General features: G+C 40.5%; 1 protein-coding gene across 2 annotated transcripts in view; it reads left to right on the plus strand.

The window, feature by feature from the left end:
- The window catches only part of MTAP (methylthioadenosine phosphorylase), a 41,702-nt gene extending 26,030 nt beyond the window's left edge, over positions 1-15,672 (plus strand). For both annotated transcript variants that reach the window (XM_087444679.1, XM_004428396.3), the window contains 4 exons: positions 3,568-3,670; positions 7,662-7,901; positions 11,697-11,819; positions 14,730-15,672. In XM_087444679.1, coding sequence (XP_087300805.1) covers positions 3,568-3,670; positions 7,662-7,901; positions 11,697-11,819; positions 14,730-14,768 — 505 coding nt within the window. In that variant the 3' untranslated portion in view covers positions 14,769-15,672. The remainder of the gene's footprint in view (positions 1-3,567; positions 3,671-7,661; positions 7,902-11,696; positions 11,820-14,729) is intronic.
- Positions 15,673-20,004: the final 4,332 nt, after the last annotated feature.

The following is a 20,004-nucleotide window of genomic DNA, read 5'->3' on the forward strand; positions in this document are numbered from 1 at the left end:
GTGCCTGCTACCACATGCCACGTTATTCTGCCTGCCACCGCATGCCTCTTTCACAACTCAGTAGGAGAGAGCCCCCACTCCTAAACTCTCGTCCTCGGTCTAGGTTGCATCCGGGAGGTGTGTGTTCCTTCCCGTTCTTCTCAGCCACAAGCTAGAATACAGCTTGCCATCAGGTCCGGCCAGTTTGACATCATCTGAGACTAATTTTATCCTATGCCCAGGAATAGATTTAAGTTCCATCTCTCGATGGGAGGAAGAACCGATTCCATTAAGGGCCGCCTTTATCAGGGAAAGGTGCTCACTTGGGCACTGGTACCGCCCTAGTCTCTTCCCTCAAGAAACTATCTGCAGGTGTCTTCCATTGACCTAGTCCAGATGCTTGCTTCTACTGCACCTGCGTCCATCTGCGAGGTGATTTTAATGAATGCTGTGTGCCAGATGCTGAGTCTATTATCTCATCGATCCTCAAAACAATAGTAGTAGTAGCACTTTGTGACAGTTATTATTCATACCCAAACTCACACATTTGACACGTAAAATGGAGATGTTATTGTATCAAAGTCTATTGGGAGGTAGCTGCTAGAGGTTTTTGCAACCCTGTTTTCATTTTTAAACAAGGGTATAAAGTGTGGATGTTGCTAATACTTGCTGTATAAAGAAAGAACTCAGGGAGGTTAAGTAATTTGCTTACAACCACACAAAAATTCAGTAACAAGGTTCAAATCCAGGTATAAAACTACATTTCCTATATTTTCTCCATATCAGCCTGAGAGTGAACTACTGTTCTGTTTACAGACGAGCTGTGTTGGCTGGAAATTGGAAGTGCTGGTAGGTCCCCTCTCGTACAGGCTCAGTTGGGTGACAGTCCCCGCTGTACCTGGCGGGTTTATTCCTGCCTTCTTGCTGAGTTGTAAAAGCTCTCACATCTGCAATAAAAACCCACAGAGGGAGGATAGGAGCTCTTAAAATTACACACATTTTCATTCTAGAATTTCCCTTGGGTGATATCCTCCACTCACCTCACCTGTGATTGTAAACCCCGTCGCTCTTGGTCTGAATTTCATTCAGCATTAACAATGCCTCATCATTTTATGCTGTACAGAAGTATTGCTGTTTATAGTGATTTAAGTTTAGATCATTCAACGTTTCATTGAATGTGTTGACACTTAGTTATGCGGAACACCACAAATAGGTGGGCAGGCTCTGAGGAGGTGTTTCTCATCTGCACCTTCCTTTCCAGGATCTTGACAGTGTAGCCCCGAAACCATTAGAAACATTGGCTTTACAGTCCTCATTTCTTCCCTGGGGCTACGCTCTTGACTCGCCTCTTACGAGGTTGAGTGCCCAGAGCCCCCATCCTCAGCCACAGCATCTCAGTGCTGACTCCCAGCTCTGTCCCTAACCAGATCTCACTTCTGAGCTGCTGTGGGATATGTGGACGTCATGGTTGACTTAATCCTCATAATGCCCTTATCGATGGGTCGGTGAACACTACATTTTATAATTGGAAAATGGAGAATTGAAAAGATACGGCAATTTGCTCTACAACGTATAGCTGGTAGTTAGGGAGCTTTGTTTAAGATTTTTATTTATTTATTTTTCCCCCCCAAAGCCCCAGTAGATAGTTGTATGTCATAGCTGCACATCCTTCTAGTTGTTGTATGTGGGACGCGGCCTCAGCATGGCCGGAGAAGCGGTGCGTCGGTGCACGCCTGGGATCCGAACCCGGGCCGCCAGCAGCGGAGCGCGCGCACTTAACCACTAAGCCACGGGGCCGGCCCTAGGGAGCTTTGTTTAAAGAGTAAAATGTTCCACTTGAGAGGGAATTAAAACTGTCGTCAATAAGTATCACATGTGTATAGCATAATATAAAGCATAACTAATACGTGTTATGTCTTAAGGTAAAAGTTCAGACAGAGAGGAGTGATGAGGCGAAGAAGGGATGGAGAGAGAAGAGAGAGGGATAGAGATCGCTAAGATGGGGATGTTCTTGCATGGACGTCTGTTGGGGTATAGCCGCTGGATGTTTTTGTGGTCCTCTTTTCATATTTAATCACGGGCGTAAATGGGGATTTTACTAACACTTGACTCATTGAAGGCTGAAACCACACCAGAGCCTGGAGTACGTGGCACCCTTTTATTGGTCAGTTGTACAAAAAGAGAAAAGCCTCTGTCTACCCAGGCTGGAACAGTTTGACCTGTTCTTAACCCCATCTGGAACTGCTTTGGGGTTAATTAGCATTTCCCTTAAGACACATATGAAAAGGATTGGGAGGAGCCTGGACTGGGTTTTCATTCCTGCAGAGCACGGAGGCTTCATTTCTGAGTGAGGTGGCTTTGGTGCCAGCTTGTGTCACTGATTAGTATGTGGAGTGGAAGTAACAGGTTAATTTTGGTAGGTGGCCATGCCAGCTGTGTAAACTGAATGAGCATATTTCTCCACGTTGTTCCCTACCCTTCTACTTCCGGAGGTAGACGTTAAATGATCTACCTTCCCCTGTCTTCTCTCACCCTGGCCCTCCCATGCTCTTCTTTCTGTAGGAAAGAAGAGGACTCTCTTTCCTGTGTTACTCATGAGTTTAAGTTTAGAACAATATAATGGACATAGAAAGTGGCTTATTCTGAAAACTTCTGGAGAGAAATTGCTGGGTGGCTTGGCACTCAGTTAACTGTAGCCTCTCTTGTGGGTTCAAAAATGTTTTATCAAAAATATTGAACTGAGAGACTTTAGAACTAATTATGGTAGACAGAGAAACAAGCTAAACAAGGCAACAAAGAGACAGATTCCCAAATGTGGAATCTTTCTTTCTTTAATGGATTGAAGGCATGGAAAAATAAGATGGGGGTGGAGGGTAGGAATTACTCTCAATTTGGAGATGTGACAGTCAAATGCAAGGTAAGGACCTTGTTTGGACCTGAAACTAACAAAGCAACTGTTTAAAAAAAAAAAAAATTTTTTTTGAGACCATCAGGGAAATTTGCATAGAGCCTTTGCATTAGGTGACGCTGAGGAATTAATATGTTATTTCTATCAGATGTGATAATGACATTGCGGTGGAAAATAGTCCACATATTTTGGTCCATCTGAAGTAGGGGTGAAATGACAAAGTCTGGGTTTGCAATCCTGGAAGAGCTAACAGATGAAGCAAGTTGGACAAAATTTTGGAAATTGTTGAATCTAGGTGATGGATATATACAGAGTTCACTATACAAGCCTCTGCATCTACGATGGTTGAAAATTTTGTATTGACTGCTTAAGTGTTTTACCTGCCCTCCTGAGCCCACAGATGAATTGTCCCTACAGTCCAGTGTGGTGATCCTATCACAGCCATCAGACCACAGACACTTTAATTCCTGTTGGAAAGCGTGTTGCCACCAAGCCAGAGCCAGAAAAGCTGAATACCATCTCAGAGCTGGTTTTTTTTTACAGTTGTCTTCAACTTGTTCAGAGCTGTTGATTCTGGAGTGAGACCAAGAGGTTGACCCATATACAGTTGATTCCTCAGCCCCCAGAGGATGGAGAGATGGCTTGAAAAGAAAACAGAAACCTTTCACTTTATTTTGTAGGACCACCAAGAGACCTCAGACCTTCTATGATGGAAGTTCCTCCTGTGCCAGAGGAGTGTGCCATATTCCAGCAGCTGAGCCATTCTGCCCCAAAACGAGAGAGGTGCGTAGACTTTCTGGAAGGTGCACTAAAGTAAATCGTAAAGGCTTGGGGTAGCATCTAGTTTAGATTAGTTGGCTAAGCACGTGGTCCCTCTTCCCTCTAACGTTTGTGTCTCATGCCAGGTTTAATGAAGAGTTGTTTCTCTTTGCTAATAGTTAATAGTGCCTCCTCTACTCTCAGTCATTTGTGAGCTGAATCCCTCAAAGTGGCAACCTACTTTTTTTTTTATAAATTTAGATTTTGCTGTCAGGATACTTTCTAAATAGTTTAGTATAGGGTAGCATATTAGTGAAGAGTATACAGTCTGGAACCAGATTACCTGAGATCACATCTCTGCATTTCAGCTTCATGGCTGTGTGTCGTTGGACGAGTTACTTAATACCTCTGGGCTTCACTTTCCTCATTTGTAAAATGAAGGTAATGATAACATGTACCTCATAGGACTCTGTGAGAGATCCAAGAGTTAATACTTAACAAAATGCTTTGACCATTTTCTGTCAGTTATGAGAGGTGTTTACTACTTTTATGAATTAAATTATTATCGATAATCTACAAATTGTCAGATTGGCATCATTTTTGCCTTTGAGCTGAGTTTGGCCATTATCGTCCAGCCTCCTCTCCAGGATTATAGTAAAATCTCAGAACTAAGAGGGCAGCCCCACAAAGGCCAATGGTGGTAGAAGGTGAGGAATCACAGCCTCAGCTCTCAGAGGGTGAAAATAGCTACCACTCAGAATCCGTCACTTGGTCACAAATGGTACTTGTCTTATAATCCCAGGTTACAAGGCAGGTGGGACCCAACAGATCCGAAGTATTGTCAGAGGCAACTGCCTAGTGAAATCTGCTTTATAAATTAACTTAGAGAATATAAATACCTAAACATTTCCATCATTCAGATGATTCTAACACCTGCATATAGAAAGTAGAAGGTTTGTTTTAGCTTTTCTGTTTAGCCCTGCATAATCCTGTAAAACTAGTTTCCTTGTAGTTAACAGCAGGGCACCTCACTCTGGTCTCCAACAAAAATCTAGAATCCAAAGCCAGGGGTTGGGGGGGGTAGCTGTTTCAGATAGACCACTGCATGTTGATTCTCTCTGACTTCTGTGAAAGTACATTCTTTACTTGTTTGGGAAAAAACGGCAGGTTAAGTTTGTATGAATGTATGTATTTAAATGTATATGTTTCTGAGTAGTTATCAGCAGAATATATCAGGATGCTGCTCCTGGCTTTACCTCTGAAACACTGATCTGTCCACATCATAAATTTGCTCTCCAGGCGAAATTAGATGTGTATAAAATTCTTGTCCATTTCAAAATGGGGGCAGCTTGGTAAGAAATAGACTAGGGAGAGAAAATGCACGTTAGTATGAAATCGGAGATCTTGCCCCAGGCAGAAAACAGTGATCGATGTAACTCCAAGTAGAGGTGGCAGGGAAATGAGTATGCAGAGAATGTAAATGTGTGGCTGGTGAGAGTTTCCAGTAATACAGTTTGGCCTCCCTTGAGACCGAATTAATTGAGCTATTATGAATCTAGCCAAGCCAAGGACCCCCACACAAAGACTAAAGAGTGCTGGGGCAGGCAGTTTAAGACAACAGGAAAAATAAGCCTTCAGATTATTACTTTATTCTTAGCTACTCTAAAAGAGATTTTTAAATATTGTCCAAAAATGTGAAGTGTAGATGGTGCTGCCGTTGGTAATTATCACCTTAACTGTCAACATTCACGTGGTCTTTCATGTACTGAGGAGGAAGGATTGTCAGTTGAATTGTCAAGTGGCAGGCAAGGTGCACAACGGTTGTACGATACCTCCCATTTGTGTGAAATATGTCTACACATAAAGAGGTTAATATGAAAATAGTTGCGTGTAAATAAAGTATTTCTGGAAAGTTGACGGAAAAACTGGTAAGAGTGGTTCCCCTTGGGGAGGTGAAGTGGGTTGCCAGGACACGGGTGGAAGAAATACTTGTCACGGCATGATGTCCTTTTGTACTGTTTATGTTTTGGGCCAAGTACAGATATTACCTCTTCCCAGAATAGTGTCACTTCTAGTCACTTTAGAAAGGTATCTGAAACAGACTCTGAAAATTCTGACACAGTAAATATATTTACTGGTGATCTAATATTGCTCATAGTGCATTTGTGAGGACGGTCATAGAGTCAGAAGTTCCATTATGATTACTCAAGACGTGGAAGTGAGAGCAGCTTAGCCGCCAGCCCAGAGATCTCTCAGCCTGTGGTTTGTATTTCTGGTCCCTTAGGACGGTGTTAGCTGTTCTCGTGGGGGTGCAAAGTACTGGTTCAGGTGGCGCGGCCCCGGGGTCTGTCACTGTGGCCGATCCACATCCATAAGCCTCCTATCGCTGCTCCTTCCCATCATGGTACCCACCTCCCAGGGTGATGGTGCAGACTTACGTGCCACGGGCCAGCGGCACGCGGTAGTTGGGATCTTCCTTCACGCCTCTCTGGAAACACTCTGAAGTTTTGCCGAGACATATAGCTCAGTTATTCAAGATTTTTAAAGACATTTAATGAAGACAGGACTCTGGTTATATCTTATTTTTGAAAAAAAAGAAGAAGGTAGGGGGGGCAGGGGAGGAAGGAGTGGTTTAGGCCTTGAGTTTATGACCTGTACTCTTTAGGGAAAAGTTTTGACTAAGCATAATCTTATTATCAGCATGTATAGGGTAAATCAACATGATGTAGCATCAACAACTATTCATTGTCTGTGACTTGGCATGGTTCTAAATTTGGAGTTGCCAAGACTCTTGTTAAAATTCTTTCTCCCAATGCCATAGCACAGTATAAGTTATTTTTAAGGAACTAGGTTAATTCACTTATATGGTTCAGACATGTGGAGGCAAGACTTTGGCCTAGACTGGAGCCTTCTATTGACTTTGAGTCACTCCATTTTATATATATATGTGTATATATATATAGTATTTCAGGAACCTTTACCAGTTATTTGGCAAATGTGTAGAAGCTGCCGGTATTAATAATTGTTAGAAGACCAGTTAAGCATTTATATAGTGTTTACAATGTGCCTGACACAATTCTATGCTGTATATTCCTTAGCTTATTTAATTTTCACAATATCTCTGAGTTATACAATATCATTCCCATTTTACAGATGAGAAAACTAAGTCCTACAAAGGTTAAGTGAATTTTCAGCAGTATTAAGTAGGTTAACAGTTAAGTTTAAAAGACTAATTTTTTTTGTTAAAAAAGAATGTTGAAGCACAGGCTAAGGAAAAAAATGAAGTTAAGTAATAACTTGAAGATTAGATGTGCATTATTAATTAGACACTGGAAAAAGTGATTAAACTTTTAAATAATGTTTCTAAAACCCGTGCATGACCTTGCCACTAAAAGGATGCCAAGATAAGTTTATCCCTTGGACAGGAACAAATGAGCACAGCCCTGTTCTGTTTTTACCGTAAGTCCCTGGAGAGGCAACAGACCAAAGAGGTTATGAAGAAATCACTTTTTAACCCAAAAAAGCTTTTACAAAAGTCTTCAGATTTTGTATGAAAGAGCAATGAGCATGAATTTCTCAGGAGCTTGGAAACAGTTCTCAGCACATCTCTTTGAGGAGATGGGAATGAGAAGTGCACCTTAGCTTAGCCTTGGAGATTAAGAGCTCAGATCCAAGTTCATATACACAACCCAGCTTAGTCTCTTAAAGCTGTTAAGAAGTAAATGAGATTCATGTATGTCTGCAAATGCCTGGTGGGTAGAAAAAGCTCACTGTTTGCTCTCGTAGCTGTGAGCTGTATGCAAGGGGCTGGGGAACAGGATTATGTAAGTGGGTGAGGGTCTGGGAAACACGCCTCTGCGGTTTCCCAGTTTCTCTCTGAGGAGCTGCAAGTACTAGGCATTTACAGTACAAGTCTTTAGTTAAGTAATTAACTTGTTAAACATCAGGGAAAAAATAAAATAGTAAGCTATACGTATGTTTGTATGTTTTGAGTTGGTGGTTCTTTCTTTTCTAGGTCCTCATAGAGACTGCTAAGAGGCTAGGACTCCGGTGCCACTCAAAAGGAACAATGGTCACAATCGAGGGACCTCGTTTTAGCTCCCGGGCAGAAAGCTTCATGTTCCGCGCCTGGGGTGCAGATGTGATCAACATGACCACAGTTCCAGAGGTGGTTCTTGCTAAGGAGGCTGGAATTTGCTATGCCAGCATCGCCTTGGCAACAGATTATGATTGTTGGAAGGAGCATGAGGAAGCGGTAGGTGAAATTCTCTTTGGAACCTGTATGGCCTGGGTTTCCAGGTGCCGTGAGAGCCGTTAAGAGAGTGTCTTAACTGTTTGTTTCTATTGCATTAGTTCCAGAAAGTGTCTTTCTACCAGGTTTTAAAGTCAGCTTTTTACACATTACCAGATATTTTCTTTAGTTCCCATTGGAAGATAAGAACAAAGATCTTCATAAGGAAGAAAAAGACACTTTTATCTAAGGATCAACAGTGAACAATACATTGTAGGGATGTAGCCATGTTGGGGATCATATTGAGACTTGCGACTTATTTTAAGGATCAAGGTGTCTTTTGGTTATAATTTCCTTATGCTGTGCTGCTGTTTATTATGTTTGTTTTCAAAGGGAAAAAACCCGTTACCTCTTTGTGGTAAGGGGACTCTATAATCATACTTGTCTGTTTAACTTACCATGACTGGATACCATGCTTGGTGTAGGAATATGACAGCAAACAGACAAGTCCATAAGGGGCCAACATTTTGGGTTTTTGTGGGGAGGGTGTGTATAGGTTAAGCAAAGCAATGTGAGAAAGCTCCAAGTTATAAAGAAATAGTGTGATGAGATACAGGAGTACGTGTCCAATTGATCCACCAAATATTTGAAGTCTGGGAAGCCGTTCTGGTTTAAGTGTGATAGGAAAGATAGGCATGCTTGAGAGGAGTGGAGAGGAGGGGGTGACAGGGAGGCAGGGCCATGTAGACCATGTAAGGATTTCAGATGGGAGGTCAATGAAGGGTTTTAGGCAGGAAAGATGGCAAGGTCCAGCTTGCATTTAAGGACACAGAACCCCAGAGGTCAGGCTTCCAAAACATATTTTCATCATGAAAAACTTCAAATCTCTGCAAAAGTAGAGAGTCTAGTATAATGAAACCTGAGTTACCCATCACCCAGCTTTCCTCAACCATGGCCAATCCTGTGTCGCATATTCACCCCTGCCCACTTCTCTCTCCTCCTGCCCTTATTATTTTGAAGTAAATATTTTTCTAAAGGGCCTCTTTTTAAAAATAAAGTAAAATAGTAATAATAATAAATAACCACAACACCAGTATTGTACCAAAAAATATTGATATTAATTTTTTAATATAATCAAATATCCAGACTGTTCACATTTTCCCTCTTGTCTCAGTTTTTCACCATTCAAATCAGGGTCCCTTATAATCCACATGTTACACTTGAATAGTATCTCTTAAGTCTCTTTTAATCTCATATTCCCCTCCCTGTCTTTTCATTCCTTACATTTTACTTGAAGAAACCAGATCATTGTCTCGTCATTTATCTTATTTTAAAATAGAGGTAGGGACAAAACTGCTCTCAAGGAGTTTTGCAGTAAGGAAGAAGTGTAGTGGTGGCTGTTCTGAGCTCGTTTAGGAGAGGTGACATCTTCTCCAAGGGGCCTCTTAATCGCCAGCTCAGAGCTGCTTGCTTCACCATCCAATTCCATGTAAAACAGGGTAAGAGATTCCTGCTGTCTGTCCCTCCATGTATATGGAGTTTGGGTCTTAGAGGAGCACAGGTTCTTTGTTTTGCATGGATGCCTTATCCTGACTCCTCACTGTAATACACTATTGCTAACTACTAGGATGGTTTTATGTAAGAGATTTGCAAATCCTGGCACAATGTCATCTCTGACTTGGCAGCTTTGGTCACCTAAGGGACAGCTCAGCCTCATGGTGTTAAGAAGCTGCTTCCAATTAATAGGAGGGTCCAGCCCCTGCCCCACCCCGAGAGCAGATTGCTTCCTGCCTGTGGCTTTCTGCTCAGCCCAGTAGCATTTGTCTCCTCCTCTGCAGAGCTAGCGGTGCTTTCCTTTAGTAGGCCACAGGCGGTTTGGAAAGCAGTCAGTTGGAGCTACTTCAGTTAAAACAGAGAAACTAAACTCTGTGTAAGTGGTAAGGTATGGAGGCAAATAATGTTACGTGCTACAAGGACAGCATAGACAAAGATGGCATCATCTCAGCCAGCCATGTATGTCACTGTGCTTCAAACCAGACTTGCAGCCTGGCATGGTAGGAAGGTTTTAGAGTTGCCTAAACCCATCTTCAGATTCCTGTTGCTCTGTTTACTTGGGGCACTGAACACAATATTTAACCTATTACTCTTCTCTAGGGCGGAGCCAGGCCTTGGGGTTGAAGGGTGTGAGTTATTTAGTTGTGATTCTGATCTTGCAGGATGACTCGGAGAATTAAACCAAATGATATATGTAGCACAACTGGAATAGTGCTGTCTTCTAGGAGGGTGGTCATCGGATGGTGGCTGTGATGGAGTTGCGGGTGGGGAAACCAAAAAAGAGTTCGTGAAGGAGGAAATTTTTGAAATGTGAGCTGGACCTTGAACAGAAGACTAGATTTGATTGTGAGGAGGTTAGTAGAAAGGGCATTTTGGGTGGAGCCCAAGAGTAGGAACAAAGAAGAGGAAAGAGAGGTCAGAGTCTGTATAGAAATATCAGTCACAGGAAAAGAATAAATATCAGGTAAATCTCTTGGATGCTTTATGACCCTGCATTCAAAAACTCCACTTAAGGCGTGCCTATCCATGTAGCTGGCAGGTACCCAGCTGGTCACTGCTTTGTGTTCCCACAGTAATGGGACCTCCCCTCTGCTGTGGTGCTCATCATTTTTTTCTAAACACATTTTGGTGTTTGTGGGAGGGGGCTGGATGTTATACTCCAGGAAATAGAAAGGTGCCATCATGGTGCCCCTAAATCTCAGATTTCCTCTGAGCATAGTGAAGTGTAACAAGTTCTCTACCTCTGATTGTCCATTTTATAATCACAACTTTTTCCAACTTTTTGAAGCAGTTTTAGTCATATACAAAAGTAGGCAATAGTATGAGCTTCCGTGCATCCAGAATCCAGCTTCGACCGTTATCATACCAACTTACAGCCAATTGTATTTCATCTACACTCTCATCCATAATTTAATCCATAAACATGTCAGGAGATATCTAAATGTAACAACATTATTGTTATCACATTCCAGCAATAATTCCTTAATATATCCAGGCAAAGTTCAAGTTTCTAGTTATCTCAAAAATCATAAATGATTTTTTATCTTCCAAGTTTTCTAAAAAGAAATCAGGTTATTTTTCCCATAGAGTTTCCCACAGTCTGAATGCTGAAATCATCTCCTTAGGGTAGTTTGGCAGGTTTCTCTGTCCTCTGTTATTTTTTGTAAATTGGCAGCTAGATCTAGAGATTTCACCAGATTCAGGTACCATAAGTAGTGATTTATTTTTCCATCAGGAAACACATTGAAGTGGGTTGTTTGTTTGGTTTTAGGTTTTTTGTTTTGTGAGGTTAGCCACTCATTCATTATTCATTGAGAGCTGTAAAATGAAAAATGGTGATATGTTGATTCCATCATTTTTCTTTATTAGAAGACTTTATTGGAAGACTTCTCTAAAGGGAAAGTGCTGATCTTCTGCTTCTGATTGGTTATCTAGTGCAGCAACAGTTTTATGACTGGAGTTCATTCTATGGACATGGGGAGAATGGCCACAGCTTTCTAGAGCATGCTGACACATTATACGTCTGAGGTAGTTCCTCAGGCACCATATTAAAAACCAATGGTGCTTTTCAGAAATATCATTGAGCTTCTCCAAGACCTCCCCAGTGGGACCGAGACCATCTTGATAAATGCACAGCTTGCAGGGCTCCAGATTGAAACTGGAGTAAACTGACTTCACGGGTCAGGTAGGAACTCAGGAAAATGTTCCATAAAAAGCAGTGGAATTTTTAATTGCTGGTAACATCCTTTGCTGTTGTTTCTTTAGGTTTCGGTGGACCGGATTTTAAAGACCCTGAAAGAAAATGCCAATAAAGCCAAAAGTTTACTCCTCACTACCATACCCCAGATAGGGTCCATGGAATGGTCGGAAACTCTTCATACTCTGAAGGTTAGTATCCTTGGCCATCTGCAAGCAGATGCTTCCAGAGACACTCAGCTGCCTTTTTCTCTTATTTGAATTTCAACCTTGATTCATCTACTCATGTATTTTATACTAGCCTAGATGTTTTCTACAAATTTGTGTGCCATATGCTACTGTACTAATCATTTGTGAAATTGAGTAGTCATATATGCTGGCTAGTAATGCAAGACCATTGGAGGTTCAGATGAGGAGAGTTTTATCATCTAGTCCACCAGGTTCTTGACATTGTCCAGCTTTTCAGTGTGTCTCTAAGTCTTCAGAAGGTTGATAGTGCCTGCTCTGCACATGGCTTACATTGCTGACAGAGGTGTTTTCTCTTTGGCAGATCCATGCAAAGTGTCGGCTGTCTTTAAAGCTAAAACACTGACATAGCAATACCAAAATGGTGCCAGGGAATGTCTACTTATGGTTAATGTTGCATCAAATGAAGACAGTAATTAACAATATACATCAGATGGGTTGCAGATTGGTAGCTTTTCAACTCTATTATAGTCATGTGCTGCATAATGACATTTTGGTCAACAATCCACTGCATATATGACAGTGGTCCTGTAAGATTAGTAACACATAGCCTAGGTGTGTAGTGTGTAGTAGGCTATACTATCTATACTATCTAGGTTTGTATAAGTACACTCTGTGATGTTCACACAACAACAAAATTGCCTAACGATGCTTTTCTCAGAACATATTCCTGTTGTTAAGCGAAACGTGATTGTATTAATTCCCAGAATATAATTCAAACTGACTACCAAGCTCAGAGATGCATGATTTTTATTTGGGCATTTTATAACTCTCTTGATTAACCACATTAGATAAGGAGTTGCCTCAAATTGATCAGATATTATGTTGATCCAGCATCCAGAGAGGGTAGCCAGCATGTCCTGAGGTCTTCTAGAACACGCCTGTACTCTTGGTTCTTATGGCAATAGTTGAGAGAGGATTTGAAAAGGTTGATGTAAGCTCTTCCTACCCTACTGAATTACCATTGAGGAGCCCTGCAATGAGAGCCACAGTTTTAGTCTGGTGACATGATAGGTAGTAAATGATTGACAACCGATGGGCATGGAGAAGCCATGATTTATAGTGTTTGCCGATTTACATGGTGTAAATTCTCTAGCACAGCTGGTTTCAAGCTATCAACATGAAGCCACTGATAAGCTGGGAAGTGATAGACATAGTCAGTTCTTAGAAGCTGGTACAAGCATTCTCCCGCACACCGCTGTAACTAAGGTGCCTCTCAGCCTTTAGGACTGCAAAGTCAGGGATACTGGAGTTTGTAATCTGTCTTCCCTAGTAGACTTCAAGTCCATAAGCAACAGGAAGCACATCTGTAGGTTTCAACCTGTATACCCAGGAGATAAATGTTCATTAGTGAATATTAATGAATAAATGATAGCCCCTTTCCCCCGTGAAGTGTTTCATCATAACTGAAATACAGGAAACCCTTATAATTATGAAGAAAAGGGAAACAGAAAATAAATTCTAGGAATTGGAGAATGTCAGTTTAAACTAGAAACAGTTGCATTCAAATGAGTATAATGCCACAGAGCAGCCTGACTTGAGCATATCTAAATAAGCACACTATTGATTGGTGGGAAATGTGACTCATGCTTTGTGCTGCTGAGGCTAATTTTACCTGTAAGATGTGGTGGGTGTTTTTTCTTTTCTTTTTTTTAAGTTTCTCAACTGACCCCATTTTGACCATAGTCTCTTGAGCTTGAAGATAATTTCTCAAGCAATAAATTTATTACTTCAGCTTCATTTTTAAGTAAAGATGCTTGGATGGTACAAATCAGTGTTCTCTTTTCCTTCTCTTAAGGAAGCAGAGAAGGAACACTTCTGGAAGTGTGTGTAAAATTCTGTGGTTTGGGATATATGCATTTTTAAAGAGAGTTAGTTTTCATCACATTCTCAAAGGGATATATGACCTAAAGAGAGAAAAGGAAGAATGGCTGCTCTAGACAAAATTGAGAATCACGGCCTCCATTCTATAGCATTAAGGAACACCATACTAATCCCTTATCCTGGGGTAGGATTTTTTGTCCTCTCAGCATGGAAATGTGTATCATTCATTCACTCACTAATTTATTTCAAAAACACTTAGCGAGCACCCACTATAAGTGCAACTATGGTTTGCAAAGATACATGAGACTTGCAGTGATGAAGAAAATCCTGTTCTGTTTGGAGATATCTAACATATTAAAATTTCAGTAATTTTTTTTTTCAGCAGGATAAGGTAAAAGATGGAGGTTGCATAAACAGTAATCCAGGCTGAGGGTTGGTGTATAAAATGTGTCCTAGTGGTTGTGAAAGGAGATGGAGATAAGTAAGGATCAGAACAATCCTCTGAGATAAGCATAATGGACCTCACTTTACAGGAAGGGAGAGTTAGGGACTAAGAGTTAGGAGCGATACCGGAAGTCCCACATCTGCTTAGTGATTTTTAAACTTTGGCAAACATGAGAATTTTCTGGAGAGTTTATTAAAGGTGTATGTCTCATGAGTTCTCACTCTGTAAAATCAAAATCTGGGTTTGGCCGGCCCAGTGGTGTATGGTTAAGATCGTGCATTCTGCTTCAGGGGCCCAGGATTCGCAGGTTCAGACCTACACACAGCTTATCAAGCCATGCTGTGGCAGGCATCCCACAGGTAAAGTAGAGGAAGATGGGCACAGATGTCAGCCCCAGGCCAGTCTTCCTCAGCAAAAAGAGGATTGACAACAGATGTTAGCTCAGGCTAATCTTCCTCACCAAAAAAAAAACAAACCTGGTTTTTAATGAGCACTCCGGGTGATTATTATGCTCACACATGTATAAAACCACTGCCTTTGGTAAGTGCTTGGCTGATTGTAATCTGTGCCTACTTTCTTCCTTTCAGGATATGGCCCAGTTTTCTGTTTTAGTACCAAAACATTAAAATAGCCTGGCTGCCCAGAAGACAAGAAGACTTTCTAATTCTACACATTTGGGGAATTCCTGCTTAACTTTAAAAGACATGCAGCTTTCATGCCCTTGCCTGCTAAGGAAGAACATATAAGACAAGACATTGCATGAATCGGAGATTCCTTCTAAAACAGACTTGGACTGCTTCAGAAAATGGAAAGAAAGCAAATGACTATTAAACATGTGGAAAATTATACTTTATAAAAAAGACAAGAAGATATCATTCACCTCCCCCCATTAAATTTGTAACAATAAAGCGTGGGAGATAACATCCAATTTCCTATGTTGGCAAGAAATACGAAGAAGAAATGGGACTCTTAGGCCATTTATTGGTGTGACTGTAAATTGGTACAATCTTTTTGGAGGGCAGTTTGGTAAAATGTATCAAAAGTCTTAAAAAATACACCCTTTGTGCTGGTTACTCCTAAGAATTTATCTTTAAAAGATTATTGGAGATACATACAAAGAATTAGGTATAAAGAAGGATGTCTAATATAGTGTTAGTTATAATAGCATATATTCAAAACAATCTGAATATCCAACAATTGGAGGCAAATTATAATTTAGCTCTAATTACATTAGATTATGAAGGAGCCAACTGAAAATCATGTTTTCACGTAATACTTAATGTCCTAAAGAAGTGGTGTCTCTATAGTATGAAATGAAAAAAGGATATGTAAGCATTTTACAGTGCTGATTTTGTTTTAAAATTCTACTCAAATATACAAAAAGACTAGAAAGATATATATAACCTTTTGTTACTGTATTTGGGGGAGGGATACTGGAAAGTTTCAATTTTCTTTATATTTTTCTGTCTCTTCACACTTTTTTACAATGAATATAATCAAATAAAAATAGACCTGTTTTAAAAATAAAAATGGACTTAGATCCAGTTCTTGAAAAAACACTTTCTGGTAATGAAGCCAAATTTAAGATGGTAATACTAAGAGGAGTTCTGTTTGAGTTCCATCTTTATTTTGTTAAAAAAGAAGATCATTAATGACTATAGAGTCAGAATGATATTTAAGTTTGCAACAACCTGAGAGAAGCTGGGTGTTTAATACTGAGTCTTAAAGGTAAACTATTTAAGAAACTGTATACACACATTATAGTGTGTGAGATATTTTTAAAATTAATATTTGACTTTTCGGGAGGTGATGTCAGCATCATGGTGGAGTGAGTTTTTCCCTTTGTCTCTGCCCTCTAAGTTACAACTAAATGGACATTCATTAATCGACAGAGGATTCACTACACAGCACAACAGGACATCTAAGAGATCCACACAGCCATGCACCTGAAGGCAGGTGGACTGGATCCCCAGGAGGCAATAGAATTAGGTGAGCAGCACACCCCTCCACCTCCCTGGTGGCAGCGAGCCAGGTCACAGATCCTCACACAGTGGCTGGCACGACTGTAAGAGGAGGCAGGGGCAGCTCAGCTGTGCAAATGCTTTCAGAGTTGTAGCCTGGCCTGTGGAGCGCCCACCATGCCATGGCAGCCCCTCCCATGGGAACTCTCTACACCAAGTGGCGGCGACTCAGCCCCCATGAAGGCGTCTGCCCACCAAGCACAGCTCAGGTGAGAAGGTGCCCTGACTGCTCAGAAGATACCCCGCTCACAGAGCACAGCAACCCACAGGACCCACTGAGTGGCAGCTCAGGCCCCATGTAGGCTCCCCTCCCTCCTAGTGCAGTAGCTCAGCTAGTCCCCTGCCGAGAGCAGCAGCCCTGCCCACACAAGAGTGACCTGCCCACTGGGCACAAAGCCCCCACCTACAGTGTCTGACCCTCCTGCCCAGCACAGAGGCCCTGCCATGAGCGCAACCTGCAGAGTGGCTGCAGCCAGCCCATGCAAATGCAGAGCAGCCCTACCCGCACAACTTCCAGCAGATGGGAGGAATCAGAAAACACAGCTCCTGCTTCCCCACAGCAGTGGTAGGTGGAATCTGTGACCTGATACTACCACAAATGTGCCAGCAAAGGATTAGTTCATTAAACACCATGAAGAACTACAGTAACACTTCAGAGCAGAAGGAAGATGACAAGTCTTCAGAAGCTAATCTCGAAGTCTCAGAAATTTACAATCTAAATGACAGAGAATTCATAATAGTTGTCATAAATTCAATGAGTTACAAGAAAACTCAGTTCAATGGGCTCAGGAATAAAATTAATGAGCAGAAGGAATACTTCACCAAAGAGATTGAAACTTAAAAAAAAGAAAAAAACAGAAATTCTGGATATGAAGAACATAATGAGATAAAAAATAATCTAGAAACCATAAAAAAACAGAGCTGATATTATAGACGACAGAATTAGTGAATTAGAGGACAGAAATATAGAAATGCTTCAGGTAGAAGAGGAGAGAGAACTAAGATTTTTAAAAAATGAATACATTATTTGAGAAATATCCAACACAGTTAGGAAAGGCAATATAAGAATTATAGGTATTCCAGAGGGAAAAGGGAGGGAGAAAAGAGCAGAGATCTTGTTCAAAGAAATAATAGCTGAGAACTTCCAAACCTGGGGAAGGCACTGAACTTACAAGTACATGAAGCCAATAGAACTCCTAATTACATCAACGCAAAAAGCCCTTCTCCAAGGCATATAGTATTAAAACTAGCAAAAGTCAATGACAAAAAATATAAAGGGCAGCAAGGCAGAAAAAATTAACCTACAAAGGAACCCCTATCAGGCTTTCAGTGGATTTCTCAGCAGAAATCTTATAGGCTAGGAGAGAATGGAATGATATATTCAAAATACTGAAAGACAAATCTTTCAGCCAAGAATACTGTATCCAGTGAAACTATCCTTTAGATACAATGGCGAAATAAAAGCTTTCCCTGATAAACAAAAGCTGAGGGAGTTTATCGCCACTAGACGTCCAGTACAAGAAATGATGAAGGAAGCCATCCTACCTGTAACAAAAAGGCAAAGATGTACAGAGCCTTGAACAATGAGATAAACAGACAAAATCAGAAAATTGCAGCTCTCTGTCAGAATAGGTTAGCAAACATTTAATTATAACATAAAAGATAAAGGGAACACATCAAAAATAAGTATAAACACTTCAATTTAGTCACAAACTCACAACACAAAAAAAGAACAATTTGTGACAGCAATAACTCAGAAGGGAAAGAGGAAAGGGAAGGAACCTGCTTAGGCTAATGGAGATAAGAGGCTATCAGAAAATGGACTATCTCATCTAGGAGATCTTGTATACAAACCTCATGGTAACCACTAAACAAAAAATAAAAGCAGAGCCACAAATCATAAAGGGAATACTGTGAGAAAACCACCAAACTGAAATGGCAGTCAGAAATATAAGAGAAAAGAAACAATGGAAATATAGAATACTTGGAAAACAAGAGATAAAATGGAAGTATTAAGTTCTCATATATCAACAATCACTCTAAATGTAAATGAATTGAATTCTCCAATCAAAAGACTGAGTGGCTGGATGGATTAAAAAACAAGACCCAACAATGTGCTGCCTCCAGGAAACACATCTCAGCTCTAAGGACAAACATAGACTCAGAGGAAAGGGATGGAAGACAATACTCCAAGCAAATGGCAAGCAAAAGAAAGCAGGTTTTGCAATACTTGTATCAGACAAAGCAGACTTCAAGATGAAAAAGACAATGAGGGACAAAGAAAGGTGGTATATAACGATAAAAGGGACACTCCACCATGACGAAATAATACTTATGAATATATATGAACCTAACACAGGAGCACCAAAGTACATAAATAAAGCAACTAATAACAGACCTAAAGGGAGAAATTGACAGCAACACAATAATAGCAGAGGACTTCAACACCCCACTTACATCAAAGGATAGATCATCCAGACAGAAAGTCAACAAGGAAGCAGTGGCTTTAACTGAAACACTAGGCCAGATGGACTTAATAGATATATATGTAGAACATTCCATCCAAAAATGAAATACTAGACCAAATGGACTTAATAGATATACATGTAGAACATTCCATCCAAAAACAGAATACACGTTCTTCTCAAGTGCACATGGAACATTCTCAACGATAGAACAATGCTATGAAACTAGAAATCAACTACAAGAAAAATGCGGGGGGGCCAGCCCGATGGCCTAGTGGTTAAAGTTCCATGTGGTTCGGCGGCCTGGTCTCGCAGGTTCAGATCCCGGGCACGGACCTACACCACTTGTCAGCCATGCTGTGGTGCCAACCCACATACAAAATAGAGAAAGATTGGCACAGATGTGAGCTCAGAGATAATCTTTTCAGGCAAAAAAGAGGAAGATTAGCAGTAGATGTTAGCTTAGGGTGAATCTTCCTCAGGAAAAAAAAAAAGCTGGGAAAGGCACAAATAGATGAAGATTAAACAACATACTATGGAATAACTATTGGATCAATGAATAAATCAAAGGAGAAATCAAAAAATACCTGGAGACAAATGAAAATGAAAACACAACATACCAAGTCCTATGGGATGCAGCAAAAGTGGTGCTAAGAGGGAGATTTATAGCAATGTAGTTTAACATTAAACTACACCTAACAGAACTAGAAAAAGAAGAACAAACAAAGCCCAAAGTCAGCAGGAGGGAAATAATAATAATTAGAGCAGAAATAAATGAAATAGAGACTAAGAAAACAATAGAAAGGATCAAAGAAACTAAGAACTGCTTCTTTGAGAAAATAAACAAAATTGACAAAACATTAGCCAGATTCACAAAAGAGAAAGCTCAAATAAATAAAAATGAAAGAGGAGTAATTACAACAGATACCACAGAAATACAAAGGATTATAAGAGAATACTATGAAAAACTGTATGCCAACAAGTTGGATAACCTAGAAGAAATGGATAAATTCTTAGACTCATACAACCTCCCAAAACTGAATCAAGAAGAAATAGAGGATCTGAATAGACCAGTCACAAGTAAAGAGGTAGAAACAGCAATCAAAAGTCTCCCAAAAAACAAAAGTCCAGGACCAGATGGCTTCTCTGCAGAATTCTACCAAACATTCAAAGAAGCGTTAATACCTATCCTTCTCAAACTATTCCAAAAAATTGAAGAAGACGGAATGCTTCTTAACTCCTTCTATGAGGCCTACATCACCCTGATCCAAAAACCAGACAAGAACAACACAGAGAAGGAAGATTATAGGCCAATAGTGCTGATGAACATAGATGCAAAAATCCTCAACAAAAAATTGGCAAACCAAATACAGCAA

This window comes from Ceratotherium simum, chromosome 20, assembly GCF_057802395.1.
Source record: "Ceratotherium simum simum isolate JZ-2026a chromosome 20, ASM5780239v1, whole genome shotgun sequence".
Classification (NCBI taxonomy): domain Eukaryota; kingdom Metazoa; phylum Chordata; class Mammalia; order Perissodactyla; family Rhinocerotidae; genus Ceratotherium; species Ceratotherium simum.